Source organism: Oncorhynchus clarkii, chromosome 20, assembly GCF_045791955.1.
Source record: "Oncorhynchus clarkii lewisi isolate Uvic-CL-2024 chromosome 20, UVic_Ocla_1.0, whole genome shotgun sequence".
Lineage (NCBI taxonomy): Eukaryota > Metazoa > Chordata > Actinopteri > Salmoniformes > Salmonidae > Oncorhynchus > Oncorhynchus clarkii.
In genome coordinates this window covers 4,523,890-4,538,889 of record NC_092166.1, presented here as the reverse complement: position 1 = coordinate 4,538,889, position 15,000 = coordinate 4,523,890, and the positions used below count along the sequence as shown (strand labels likewise).

At 45.0% G+C, this 15,000-nt stretch overlaps 1 protein-coding gene across 1 annotated transcript in view; it reads left to right on the top strand.

Moving 5' to 3' along the window:
- LOC139375798 (receptor-type tyrosine-protein phosphatase mu-like) overlaps positions 1-15,000 on the top strand; it is a 418,014-nt gene that overhangs the window by 387,737 nt on the left and 15,277 nt on the right. The window contains exons 28-31 of the mRNA XM_071117668.1: positions 1,989-2,138; positions 5,200-5,373; positions 6,251-6,382; positions 14,133-14,258. Coding sequence (XP_070973769.1) covers positions 1,989-2,138; positions 5,200-5,373; positions 6,251-6,382; positions 14,133-14,258 — 582 coding nt within the window. The remainder of the gene's footprint in view (positions 1-1,988; positions 2,139-5,199; positions 5,374-6,250; positions 6,383-14,132; positions 14,259-15,000) is intronic.

Sequence of the window (15,000 nt, the reverse complement as noted above, 5' to 3'; positions counted from 1 at the left end):
TTGGCATTCAGGCCAAAGAGTTCAATCTTGGTTTCATCAGACCAGAGAATCTTGTTTCTCATAGTCTGAGAGTCCTTTAGGTGTCTTTTGGCGAACTCTAAGCGAAATGTCTTGTGCCTTTTACTGAGGAGTGGATTCCGTCTGGCCATTTTACCATAAAGGCCTGATTGGTGGAGTGCTGCGGAGATGGTTGTCCTTCTGGAAGGTTCTCCCTGCTCCACAGAGTAACTCTGGAGCTCTGTCAGAGTTTTTGGTCACTTCCCTGACCAAGGCCCTTTCCCCCCAAATGCTCAGTTTGGCCAGGTGACCAGCTTGGTGATTCTAAACTTCTTCCATTTAAGAATGATGGAGGCCACTGTGTTCTTGAAGACCTTCAATGCTGCAGAAATGTTTTGGTACCCTTCCCTAGATCTGTGCCTCGACACAATCCTGTCTGGGAGCTTTACGGACAATTCCTTTGACCTCATGGCTTGGTTTTGTGCTCTGACAATCACTGTCAACTGTGGGACCTTATATAGACAGGTGTGTGCCTTTCCAAATCATGCCAAATCAATTGAATTTACCACAGCAGGACTCCAATCAAGTTGTAGAAACATCCCAAGGATGATCAATGGAAACAGGATGCACCTCAGCTCAATTTCAAGTCTCATAGCAAATGGTCTGAATACTTATGTAAATACGGTATTTCAGTTTTTTTTTTTTAATACATTTTCTAAAAAATCTAAAAAACTGTTTTCGCTTTGTCATTTTGGGATATTGTGTGTATATTTATGAGGGAAAAAATCTTCAATCAATTTTAGAATAAGGCTGTAATGTCCTCTCAGACAAAACCCACACACATTCACATACACTAAATATGCACACACAACACACACACACCTACATACATACACACATACACAACACAAATACACACTTTTTACTCTCCCTGTAAATAGCTCCACATTGATCTGGTACTTCCTGTATATAGCTCCACATTGATCTGGTAGTCCCTGTATATAGCTCTACATTGATCTGGTACTGGTACTCCTTGTATATAACTCCACATTGATCTGGTACTGGTACTCCCTGTATATAGCTCCACATTGATCTGGTACTGGTACTCCCTGTATATAGTTCCACATTGATCTGGTACTCCCTGTATATAGCTCCACATTGATCTGGTACTCCCTGTGTATAGTTCCACATTGATCTGGTACTCCCTGTATATAGTTCCACATTGATCTGGTACTTCCTGTATATAGCTCCACATTGATCTGATACTGGTACTCCCTGTATATAGCTCCACATTGATCTGGTACTCCCTGTATATAGTTCCACATTGATCTGGTACTGCTACTCCCTGTATATAGCTCCAAATTGATCTGGTACTCCCTGTATATAGTTCCACATTGATCTGGTACTCCCTGTATATAGTTCCACATTGATCTGGTACTCCCTGTATATAGTTCCACATTGATCTGGTACTCCCTGTATATAGTTCCACATTGATCTGGTAGTCCCTGTATATAGCTCTACATTGATCTGGTACTGGTACTCCCTGTATATAGTTCCACATTGATCTGGTACTCCCTGTATATAGCTCCACATTGATCTGGTACTCCCTGTATATAGTTCCACATTGATCTGGTACTCCCTGTATATAGTTGTTATAGTGTTGAGCCAGACACAACAACATACAGTAAAAAACAGTCAATCAGGGAAGATAAACCAGATGAGGACCGCTGAAATGTGTTTGACACCCCCTTCAACACCTCTGTGTGTGTGTGTGTGTGTGTGTGTGTGTGTGTGTGTGTGTGTGTGTGTGTGTGTGTGTGTGTGTGTGTGTGTGTGTGTGTGTGTGCGTGTGTGCGCGTGTGTGTGTGTGTGTGTGTTCTAGTTATTGTGTTACTGATTTAGCCTAATTTCAGTTCTTGTCTATAGTCACCACATAAAACGCATCAACTATTTCTGACCTTTTCATAAAAACTCAATCTTTATTTCCCCAGGAGCAGTATGTCTTTATCCACGACGCCATCTTGGAGGCGTGTCTTTGTGGTGACACCACCATCCCAGCCAATCAGCTTCGCTCGGTCTACTATGACATGAACCGATTGGACCCCCAGACCAACTCCTCCCAGATTAAAGAGGAGTTCAGGGTGAGTTTCTCGTCCGTAGGGGTCCTTCCTCATTCAGGGTGAGGAGTAGACAGACATATTTTACAGAAGAAAACAAATGACTGATAATGTAGGTAAGGGCTTTCCAATCAGTGGCTCTTTCCCAACAAACAAGGAGGACTGTTGACCTTCCCTTTTAGAAACAGTTTGGTGGCTATTGGACCATCCTTTGAAGACCATGTGACCCTCTAACCCCTAGTATCTCTGTCTCTCTCTCGCCAGACTTTTAACACGGTGACTCCTACGTTGCATGTGGAGGACTGTAGATTCGTCCCACTGTAACGCATTGTAACCCACTGTAACCTACTGTAACACACTGTATTTCCCTGTAACCCACTGTATCACTCTGTAACACACTGTATTTCCCTGTAACCCACTGTAACCCACTGTAACATACTGTAACCCACTGTATCGCCATGTAACCCACTGTAACCCACTGTAACATACTGTAACCCACTGTAACCCACTGTAACATACCCACTGTAACCCACTGTAACCCACTGTATCGCCATGTAACCCACTGTAACCCACTGTAACATACTGTAACCCACTGTAACCCACTGTATCGCCATGTAAACCACTGTAACCCACTGTAACATACTGTAACCCACTGTAACCCACTGCAACATACTGTAACCCACTGTAACCCACTGTATTGCCATGTAACCCACTGTAACCCACTGTAACATACTGTAACCCACTGTATCGCCATGTAACCCACTGTAACCCACTGTAACATACTGTAACCCACTGTAACCCACTGTAACATACTGTAACCCACTGTAACCCACTGTATCGCCATGTAAACCACTGTAACCCACTGTAACATACTGTAACCCACTGTAACCCACTGTAACATACTGTAACCCACTGTAACCCACTGTATCGCCATGTAACCCACTGTAACCCACTGTAACATACTGTAACCCACTGTATCGCCATGTAACCCACTGTAACCCACTGTAACCCACTGTAACATACTGTAACCCACTGTATCGCCATGTAACCCACTGTAACCCACTGTAACATACTGTAACCCACTGTAACCCACTGTAACATACTGTAACCCACTGTAACCCACTGTAACATACTGTAACCCACTGTATCGCCATGTAACCCACTGTAACATACTGTAACCCACTGTAACCCACTGTATCCCACTGTAACATACTGTAACCCACTGTAACCCACTGTAACCCACTGTAACATACTGTAACCCACTGTATCGCCATGTAACCCACTGTAACCCACTGTAACATACTGTAACCCACTGTAACCCACTGTAACATACTGTAACCCACTGTATCGCCATGTAACCCACTGTAACATACTGTAACCCACTGTATCGCCATGTAACCCACTGTAACCCACTGTAACATACTGTAACCCACTGTAACCCACTGTAACATACTGTAACCCACTGTAACATACTGTAACCCACTGTATCGCCCTGTAACCCTGTAACCCACTGTAACCCATTGTATCGACCTGTAACCCACTGTATCGCCCTGTAACCCACTGGAACACATTGTATCTACTGCAACCCACTGTATCGCCCTGTGACCCATTGCCCTGTAACTCACTCTAACACCCTGTAACCCACTGTAACCCCCTTTAACCCCTGTATCCCATAGTGACCCACTGTATCACCCTGTAACCCATGGTATCTCCCTGTAACCCACCGTAACCTACTGTAACCCACGGTATCTCCCTGTAAGACAATGTAATGCACTGCAATACCTACTGTAACACACTGTACCTACTGTAACACACTGTACCTACTGTAACCCACTGTACCTACTGTAACACACTGTACCTACTGTAACACACTCTACCTACTGTAACCCACAGTACGTACTGTAACACACTGTACCTACTGTAACCCACTGTACCTACTGTAACCCACTGTAATCCACTGTAACCCACTCTACCTACTGTAACACACTGTAACCCACTGTAATCCTCTGTAACCCATTGTATTGCCCTGTAACCCACTGTAACCCACTGTATTGCCCTGTAACCCAATATAACCCACTGCATCAACCTTTAACCCACTGTACCTACTGTAACCCACTGTACCTACTGTAACCCACTGTACCTACTGTAACTCACTGTAATCCACTGTAACCCACTCTACCTACTGTAACCCACTGTAGCCACTGTAATCCCCTGTAACCCACTGTATCACTCTGTAACCCACTGTATCGCCCTGTAACCCACTGTAACCCACTGTATTGCCCTGTAACCCACTGTAACCCACTGTAACCCACTGTATTGCCCTGTAACCCACTGTAACCCACTGTATCACTCTGTAACCCACTGTATCACTCTGTAACCCACTGTATTGCCCTGTAACCCACTGTAACCCACTGTAACCCACTGTAACCCACTGTAACCCACTGTATCGCTCTGTAACCCACTGTATCGCTCTGTAACCCACTGTATTGCCCTGTAACCCACTGTAACCCACTGTAACCCACTGTAACCCACTGTATTGCCCTGTAACCCACTGTAACCCACTGTAATCCCCTGTAACCCACTGTAACCCACTGTAACCCACTGTATCGCTCTGTAACCCAATGTATCGTTCTGTAACCCACTGTATTGCCTTGTAACCCAATGTATCGCTCTGTAACCCACTGTATCGCCCTGTAACCCACTGTAACCTCTACTGTCTCTCTCTCCAGACTCTGAACATGGTGACTCCTACGTTGCGGGTGGAGGACTGTAGTATCGCCCTGTAACCCACTGTAACCTCTACTGTCTCTCTCTCCAGACTCTGAACATGGTGACTCCTACGTTGCGGGTGGAGGACTGTAGTATCGCCCTGTAACCCACTGTAACCTCTACTGTCTCTCTCTCCAGACTCTGAACATGGTGACTCCTACGTTGCGGGTGGAGGACTGTAGTATCGCCCTGTAACCCACTGTAACCTCTACTGTCTCTCTCTCCAGACTCTGAACATGGTGACTCCTACGTTGCGGGTGGAGGACTGTAGTATCGCCCTGTAACCCACTGTAACCTCTACTGTCTCTCTCTCCAGACTCTGAACATGGTGACTCCTACGTTGCGGGTGGAGGACTGTAGTATCGCCCTGCTCCCCAGGAACCACGAGAAGAACCGCTGTATGGACGTTCTTCCTCCTGACCGCTGTCTGCCCTTCCTCATCACCATCGACGGAGAGAGCTCCAACTACATCAACGCTGCTCTTATGGACGTATGTCACACACACACACACACACACACACACACTGCATACACACACACACACACACACACACACACACACACACACACACACACACACACACTGCAATGCTGCACTCATGGACGTAAGGACTGAACTCTCAGTAGTCTGTTCTCAGATCTGTTTGTGCTGTGTTGCCATGACCATAGGAATTATCAAGACAACATAAAATCAGATCTGGGTCCAGGCTATCCTCTCAAGATCTAGAAAAGGAGAAAAACCTGTAGTCAATGGAAATAGTCGTTAGGAGTTTAATTAAAATCTCCCCCTCCCTCCCCCTCCCCTACCTCTTTCTCTCGCTCTCCCTCTCTCCCCCTCCCTCCCCCTCCCCTACCTCTTTCTCTCGCTCTCCCTCTCTCCCCCTCCCTCCCCCTCCCCTACCTCTTTCTCTCGCTCTCCCTCTCTCCCCCTCCCTCCCCCTCCCCTATCTCTTTCTCTCGCTCTCCCTCTCTCCCCCTCCCTCTTTCTCTCGATCTCCCTCTCTCCCCCTCCCTCTCCCTCTTCCTCCCTCCCTCCCTCTTCCTCCATCCATCCCTCCCTCCCTCCCCCTCCCTCCCTCCCTCTCCCTCCCCCTCCCCCTCCCTCCCTACCCCTCCCTCCCCCTCCCCCCTCCCTCCATACCCCTCCCTCCCCCTCGCTCCCCCTCCCTCCCCCTCCCTCCCTCCCTCCCTCCCCCTCCCCCTCCTCCCCTCCCTCCCTACCCCTCCCCCTCCCTCCCTACCACCCCACCCTCCCTACCCCTCCCTCCCCCCCCTCCCCACCACGCCCCTCCCTACCCCTCCCTCCCTCCCTCTCTACCACCCCCACTACCTACACCTCCCGGCCTCTCTTTCCCTCCCTCATGTAGAGTTATAAGCAGCCGTCAGCGTTCATCGTGACCCAGCATCCTCTACCTAACACAGTGAAAGATTTCTGGAGGCTGGTGTTGGACTACCACTGCACCTCCATAGTGATGCTCAATGACGTCGACCCAGCACAGGTACACACACACACACACACACACACACACACACACACACACACACACACACACAGACACAAACACACACACACACACAAATGCATTTGCCCACATGTACACATACACACAATTCTATGGGAGTTAGTATATAGTCTGAAATGGACTGTGAAATAGACAGCATCTGAAGTAGTTTTTTTCCGTGAATAGGACCTTGTATGTAAAACTCCAGCTAAGAGAAAAATTAAAGAATAGCTTTGTGTGTCTACAAAAGGCCTCGAACACACACAAGGACTCATAACTTCCGACACACACACACACCCCACAAGGACTGAGACATTCAGTCTCTTGTTAAGTTATGGCTTGGCGTGCCTCAAGCGACCCACCTCGACAACATCCGGTGAAATTGCAGAGCGCCAAATTCAGATTTCAGAAATCGTAATATTAAACTTTCATGAAAATACAAGTGTCATACATAATTTAAAAGATAAACTTCTTGTTAATCCAGCCGCGTTGTCAGATTTTCAAAAAGGCTTTACGGTGAAAGCACACCATGCGATTATCTGAGGACAGCGCCCCGCATGAAAAACATTATCCAGCCAAGCAGATGCCACGAAAGTCAGAAATAGCGATAAACTAAATCCCTTACCTTTGAAGATCTTCATCTTTTTGCAATCCCAAATGTCACAGTTACACAATGAATGGTCGTTTTGTTCGATAAAGTTCTTCTTTATATCCCATAATGTCAGTTTATTTGGCGCGTTTGATTCAGAAATGCACTTGTTCCAGCTCGCCCAACATGCAAAGGAATATAAGAAGTAACCTGTAAACTTGGTCCAAACATTTCAAACAACGTTTGTAATCCAACCTCAGGTATTCTAATATGTAAATAATCGATCAAATTTAAGACGGAATAAACTGTTTCCAATACCGGAGGAAAAACAACGATAATTCTTCATTTTTTTTAAAAAAACATAGAACAATTTCTAAAGACTGTTGACATCTAGTGGAAGCCATAGAAACTGCAATCTGGGTCCTAAAAATGTGTGTTTCCCATAGAAAAGCATTGGAAAATCAAATTACCTCAATTTCTTTTCCCCCTGGATGCATATTCTAGCTTCTGGGCCTGAGTAACAGGCAGTTTACTTTGGGCTCCTCAGTCATCCAAACTTCCGAATACTGCCCCCTATCCCTAAAAAGTTTTATTAGAGAAAGATATCAGGCACCAGAGATAGATGTGGAGTGTGGTGGGACATGGCAAGAGAAGGAGCACGTGTAGAATACAGTAGAGCTACAGTGGAGTAGATAGAATAGACAGATACAGTGCCATGAAAAAGTATTCACCCCACCGCCCCCTTGGCGTTTTTCCTATTTTGTTGTTTTACAAACTGTAATTTACATTTATTTTTATTTGGATTTCATGTAATGGACATACACAAAATAGTCCGAATTGGTGAAATGAAATTAAAAAAATAACTTGTTTCAAAAAATTCAAAAACATAAAAAACGGAAAAGTGGTGCGTGTATATTCACCATCTCTTTGCTATGAAGCCCCTAAATAAGATCTGGTGCAACCAATTACCTTCAGAAGTCACATAATTAGTTAAATAAAGTCCACCTGTGTGGAATCTAAGTGTCACATGATCTCAGTATATATGCACCTGTTCTGAAAGGTCCCAGAGTCTGCCTCACCACTAAGCAAGGGGCACCACCAAGCAAGCAGCACCATGAAGACCAAGGAGCTCTCCAAACAGGTCCTGGGTTGGATTATAAAAAAATATCAGAAACTTTGAACATTCCACGGAGCACCATTACATCCATTATTAAAAAATTTAAAGAAAATGGCACCACAACAAACATGCCAAGAGAGGGCCGCCCATCAAAACTCACAGACCAGGCAAGGAGGGCATTAATCAGAGAGGCAACAAAAAGACCAAAGATAACCCAGATAACAGCAGAGATTGGAGTATCTGTCCATAGGACCACTTTAAGCCAAGCACTCCACAGAGCTGGGCTTTACGGAAGAGTGGCCAGAAAAAGCTGTTGCTTAAAGAAAGAAATAAGCAAACACGTTTGGTGTTCGCCAAAGGGCTTGTGGGAGACTCCCCAAACATATGGAAGAAGGTACTCTGGTCAGATGAGACTAAAATTGAGCATATTGGACATCAAGGAAAATGTTATGTCTGTTATGTCTGGTACAAACCCAACATCTCTCATCACCCCGAGAACACCATCCCTGATGTTTTTCATCAGCATGGTCTGGGAAACTGGTCAGAATTGAAGGAATGATGGATGAATGTTTGTCTTCCAGAGATTTGAGACTAGGACTGAGGTTCACCTTCCAGCTGAACAGTGCCCCTAAGCATACTGCTAAAGCAACACTTGAGTGGTTCAAAGGAAACATTTAAATGTCTTCAAATGGCCTAGTCAAAGCCCAGACCTCAATCCAATTGAGAATCTGTGGTATGACTTAAAGATTGCTGTACACAAGTGGAACCCATCCAACTTGAAGGAGTTGGAGCAGTTTTGCCTTGAAGAATGGGCAAAAATCCCAGTGGCTAGATGTGCCAAGCTCATAGAGACATACTCAAAGAGATTTGCAGCTATAATTGCGGCAAAAGGTGGCTCTACAAACTATTGACTTTGGGAGGGGTGAATAGTTATGCACGCTCAAGTTTCCAGTTTTTTGCTTGTTTCACAAGAAAAAATATTTTGCATCTTCAAAGTGGTAGGCATGTTGTGTAAATCAAATGACACAAACCCCCCAAAAAAATCTATTTTAATTCCAATTTGTAAGGCAACCAATTCGGAAAAATGCCAAAGGGGGTGAATACTTTCGCAAGCCACTGTAGATAGATAGATAGATAGATAGATATGATAGATTAGATAGATTAGATAGGTTAGATAGATTAGATAGGTTAGATAGGTTAGGATATCTTTGGTATATAGGATAGGATAGGATACAGTGCATTCAGAAAGTATTCAGACCCCCAGCCCTGCTCCAGAGCACTCATGACCTCAGACCGGTGTGAAGGTTCACCTTCCAACTGGACAATGACCCTAAGCACACAGCCTGGCTTCAGGACATTCAGAGCGCTCTGGAGCAGGTTTTCATCAAAGATCTCTCTGAACTTTGCTCCGTTCATCTTTCCTTCAATCCTGAGAAGTCTCCCAGTCCCTGCTGTGGAAAAAACTATTAATTCCATTTTAAAATAATTGCGTAACAAAATGTGTAAAAGGGGGTCTGAGTACTTTCCGAATACATAGGATATAGGATAGATAGGATTGGAAAGGCAGGGGAGATAGGATAGGATATATATGATAGATGGGATAGGATAGATATGATAGGATATAGGATAGATAGGATTGGATAGGCAGAGGAGATAGGATAGGATATATATGATAGATGGGATAGATTAGATAGGATATATATGATAGGATATAGGATAGATAGGATTGGATAGGCAGAGGAGATAGGATAGGATAGATGGTCAATAATGATAAAGAATTCAAAAAGAGTTATAGATGGACAACCTCAGCATCAGTCAGAAAGATGGGACATGGTTATAGATGGGACAGGGTAATAGATGGGACAGGGTTATAGATGGGACAGAGTTATAGATGGGACAAGACAGGGTTATAGATAGGACAGGGTTATAGATAGGACAGGTATATAGATGGGACATGGTTATAGATGGGACATGGTTATAGATGGGACAGGGTTATAGATTGGACAGGGTTATAGATAGGACAGGGTTATAGATGGGACAGGACAGGGTTATAGATTGGACAGGGTTATAGATGGGACAGGGTTATAGATGGGACAGGGTTATAGATGGGACAGGGTTATAGATGGGACATGGTTATAGATGGGACAGGGTTATAGATGGGACAGGACAGGGTTATAGATGGGACAGGACAGGGTTATAGATGGGACATGGTTATAGATGGGACAGGGTTATAGATGGGACAGGGTTATAGATGGGATAGGACAGGGTTATAGATGGGATAGGACAGGGTTATAGATGGGACAGGGTTATAGATGGGACAGGGTTATAGGTGGGATAGGACAGGGTTATAGATGGGACAGGGTTATAGATGGGACAGGGTTATAGATGGGACAGGGTTATAGATGGGACAGGGTTATAGATGGGACAGGGTTATAGATGGGACTGGGTTATAGATGGGATAGGACAGGTTTATAGATGGGATAGGACAGGGTTATAGATGGGACAGGGTTATAGATGGGACAGGGTTATAGATGGGACAGGGTTATAGATGGGATAGGACAGGGTTATAGATGGGATAGGACAGGGTTATAGATGGGACAGGGTTATAGATGGGACAGGGTTATATATGGGACATGGTAATAGATGGGACAGGGTTATAGATGGGACAGGGTTATAGATGGGACAGGGTTATAGATGGGACATGGTTATAGATGGGACAGGGTTATAGATGGGACATGGTTATAGATGGGACAGGTATATAGATGGGACAGTGTTATAGATGGGATAGGACAGGGTTATAGATGGGACAGGGTTATAGATGGGACAGGGTTATAGATGGGACATGGTTATAGATAGGACAGGGTTATAGATGGGACAGGGTTATAGATGGGACAGGGTTATAGATGGGACAGGGTAATAGATGGGACAGGGTAATAGATGGGACAGGGTTATAGATGGGACAGGGTTATAGATGGGACAGGGTTATAGATGGGACAGGGTTATAGATGGGACAGGGTAATAGATGGGACAGGGTTATAGATGGGACAGGGTTATAGATGGGACAGGGTTATAGATGGGACAGGGTTATAGATGGGACAGGACAGGGTTATAGATGGGACAGGGTTATAGATGTGACAGGTATATAGATGGGACAGGGTAATAGATGGGACAGGGTTATAGATGGGACAGGGTTATAGATGGGACAGGGTCATAGATAGGACAGGGTTATAGATGGGACAGGGTTATAGATGGGATAGGACAGGGTTATAGATGGGACAGGGTTATAGATGGGACATGGTTATAGATGGGACAGGGTTATAGATGGGACAGGGTTATAGATGGGACAGGGTTATAGATTGGACAGGGTTATAGATGGGACAGGGTTATAGATGGGACAGGGTTATAGATGGGACAGGTATATAGATGGGACAGGGTTATAGATGGGACAGATGTATAGATGGGACAGGGTTATAGATGGGACAGGGTTATAGATGGGACAGGGTTATAGATTGGACAGTGTTATAGATGGGACAGGGTTATAGATGGGACAGGGTTATAGATGGGACAGGGTTATAGATGGGACCAGTATATAGATGGGACAGGGTTATAGATGGGACAGGTATACAGATTGGACAGGGTTATAGATGGGACAGGAATATAGATGGGACAGGGATATAGATGGGACTGGGTTATAGATGGGACAGGGTTTATAGATGGGACAGGGTTATAGATGGGACAGGTATATAGATGGGACAGGTATATAGATGGGACAGGGTTATAGATGGGACAGGGTTATAGATGGGACAGGACAGGACAGGGTTATAGATGGGACATGGTTATAGATGGGACAGGGTTATAGATGGGACAGGTATATAGATGGGACAGGGTTATAGATGGGACAGGACGGGACAGGGTTATAGATGGGACATGGTTATAGATGGGACAGGGTTATAGATAGGACAGGGTTATAGACAGGACAGGACAGATGTATAGATTGTACAGGGTTATAGATAGGACAGGGTTATAGATAGGACAGGGTTATAGATGTCGGTTGGGCGATCTATCTTTGGATGCTCTCTCCGGGAGCTCCAGGCCCCAGGCCCTGTCATCACACCCAAGGATCAAAAGCCTCTGGCTGGGCTGCTCTCGCCGCTCTCTCCCCTCTCTCCCTGCGTGACTGACTGACTAGCTGACTGGCTGACACACAGACACACGCTGGCAGGGCCTTTCATTCAATATTCTCACTGTAGCTCAGGTGGAGCGATGGGGGGGGGACTGAGGGAGGAAAGGGGGGGGGGGGGAGAGAGAGATTAGAGAGTTACTTTTTCTCCATCAGCATCTTTGTTTTTCAGCGGTTGAATTTGTCAAATTCTGATTGGCTCTCAGAGGAGGCAGAGATAGGAGGTTTCTGATTGGCTCTCAGAGGAGGCAGAGATGGGAGGTTTTCTTCCACCTGTTTTTCTGCAATCTCTTTGTGTGTGTGTGTGTGTGTGTGTGTGTGTGTGTGTGTGTGTGTGTGTGTGTGTGTGTGTGTGTGTGTGTGTGTGTGCATCACTCCATTTCTCTTAGTAAACTATTCTGCTGTGTGTGCATGTTGTCTAAGTAATATACTGTACAGTATACAGGGTCATGTTGTCTATGTGATATACTGTACAGTATACAGGGTCATGTTGTCTATGTGATAAACCGTACAGTATACAGGGTCATGTTGTCTAAGTGATAAACTGTACAGTATACAGGGTCATGTTGTCTAAGTAATATACTGTACAGTATACAGGGTCATGTTGTCTATGTGATACATCGTACAGTATACAGGGTCATGTTGTCTAAGTGATAAACCGTACAGTATACAGGGTCATGTTGTCTAAGTGATAAACCTTACAGTATACAGGGTCATGTTGTCTATGTGATACATCGTACAGTATACAGGGTCATGTTGTCTAAGTGATAAACTGTACAGTATACAGGGTCATGTTGTCTAAGTGATATACTGTACAGTATACAGGGTCATGTTGTCTATGTGATATTCTGTACAGTATACAGGGTCATGTTGTCTAAGTGATATACTGTACAGTATACAGGGTCATGTTGTCTATGTGATATTCTGTACAGTATACAGGGTCATGTTGTCTAAGTGATATACTGGACAGTATACAGGGTCATGTTGTCTATGTGATATACTGTACAGTATACAGGGTCATGTTGTCTAAGTGATACACCGTACAGTATACAGGCGCCTGTTGTATTGTTTCTACCTCGTCAGTCTCTCCAGAGGTAAGTGTACGTGGGGTATTTACAGCTCCTACTGTATGAGCCTTTCTCGTGGGTTCACTACTCTTAACAGTTGAAAACTAAACTGTCAAAGCAACGAATTGATCCTCCACATTCTGTATCACATTCAGAGCGCTTCCATTCTCTTCCAGAACATCTTTTGATCATGTATTCTCTTACAAATAAAGCAACTCTGGTTTTCCTGGAGGTTTGAATAGAACGAAAGATGGATTTTTTAGGGGTTTTTTTTTGTTGAGAAGACTCATACCTGGGACATGAAAGGGTGACAGGAGAGAAATAAAATATAGAATGAACATGCAGAAGGGGAGAATGAAAGATATTAGCAGACCAAGGTTTCTGTTTTTATATAACACTACACAAAGCATCAATCGATAAAAACGCAACTACCTTGGGTTGCTTAAGTTGGGCTTTATCGGTTCAATTCCAGATGGTTTAAAACGATGGTCTCAGCATTGTCTGCTTTACGCTTCAGTTTTCCTTTTGACGTTCCACGTGAGCGAGAGTTTTTATCTGACCCTCCCCGGGAACTATTTTTTTTAAATATATTTTTTCAAAATGTCAGAGAGAAGAAGACAGCCTCTCCTGTGCTGTTGCCCAGCTTACGTTGCTCCAAGATCTGGGAAATCCCACTCATTCTTAAGAGATATTTATCAAACGTTTTGGTTCCTGTTCCACCTCAAAGTTGTTGTTTTTCTCTCCCTGTCCTTTGTGTGTGTGTGTGTGTGTGCGTGTGTGTGCGTGCGTGTTAGCTGTGTCCTCAGTACTGGCCAGAGAACGGGGTGCATCGCCAGGGGCCAATCCAGGTGGAGTTTGTATCAGCTGACCTGGAGGAAGACATAATCAGTAGAATATTCAGGATCTACAACGCAGCACGAGTACGCACACACACCATGGGTCTATGGGACAACTAACTACTGACTACCTTACCTGACACACCTGAGCCTAACTACCTCACCTGATCCTAACTACCTTACCTGACACACCTGACCCTAACTACCTTACCTGACACACCTGACGCTAACTACCTTACCTGACACACCTGACCCTAACTACCTTACCTGACACACCTGACTCTATCTACCTTATCTGACACACCTGACCCTAACTACCTTACCTGACACACCTGACCCTAACTACCTTACCTGACACACCTGAGCCTAACTACCTTACCTGACACACCTGAGCCTAACTACCTTACCTGACACACCTGACCCTAACTACCTTACCTGACCCTATCTACCTTACCTGACACACCTGACCCTAACTACCTTATCTGACCCTATCTACTTTACCTGACACACCTGACCCTAACTACCTTACCTGACACACCTGACCCTAACTACCTTACCTGACACACCTGACCCTAACTACCTTACCTGACACACCTGACCCTAACTACCTTACCTGACACACCTGACCCTAACTACCTTACCTGACACACCTGACCTGAACTACCTTACCTGACACACCTGACCCTAACTACCTTACCTGACACACCTGACCCTAACTACCTTACCTGACACACCTGACCCTATCTACCTTACCTGACACACCTGACCCTAACTACCTTACCTGACACACCTGACCCTAACTACCTTATTTGACCCTAACTACCTT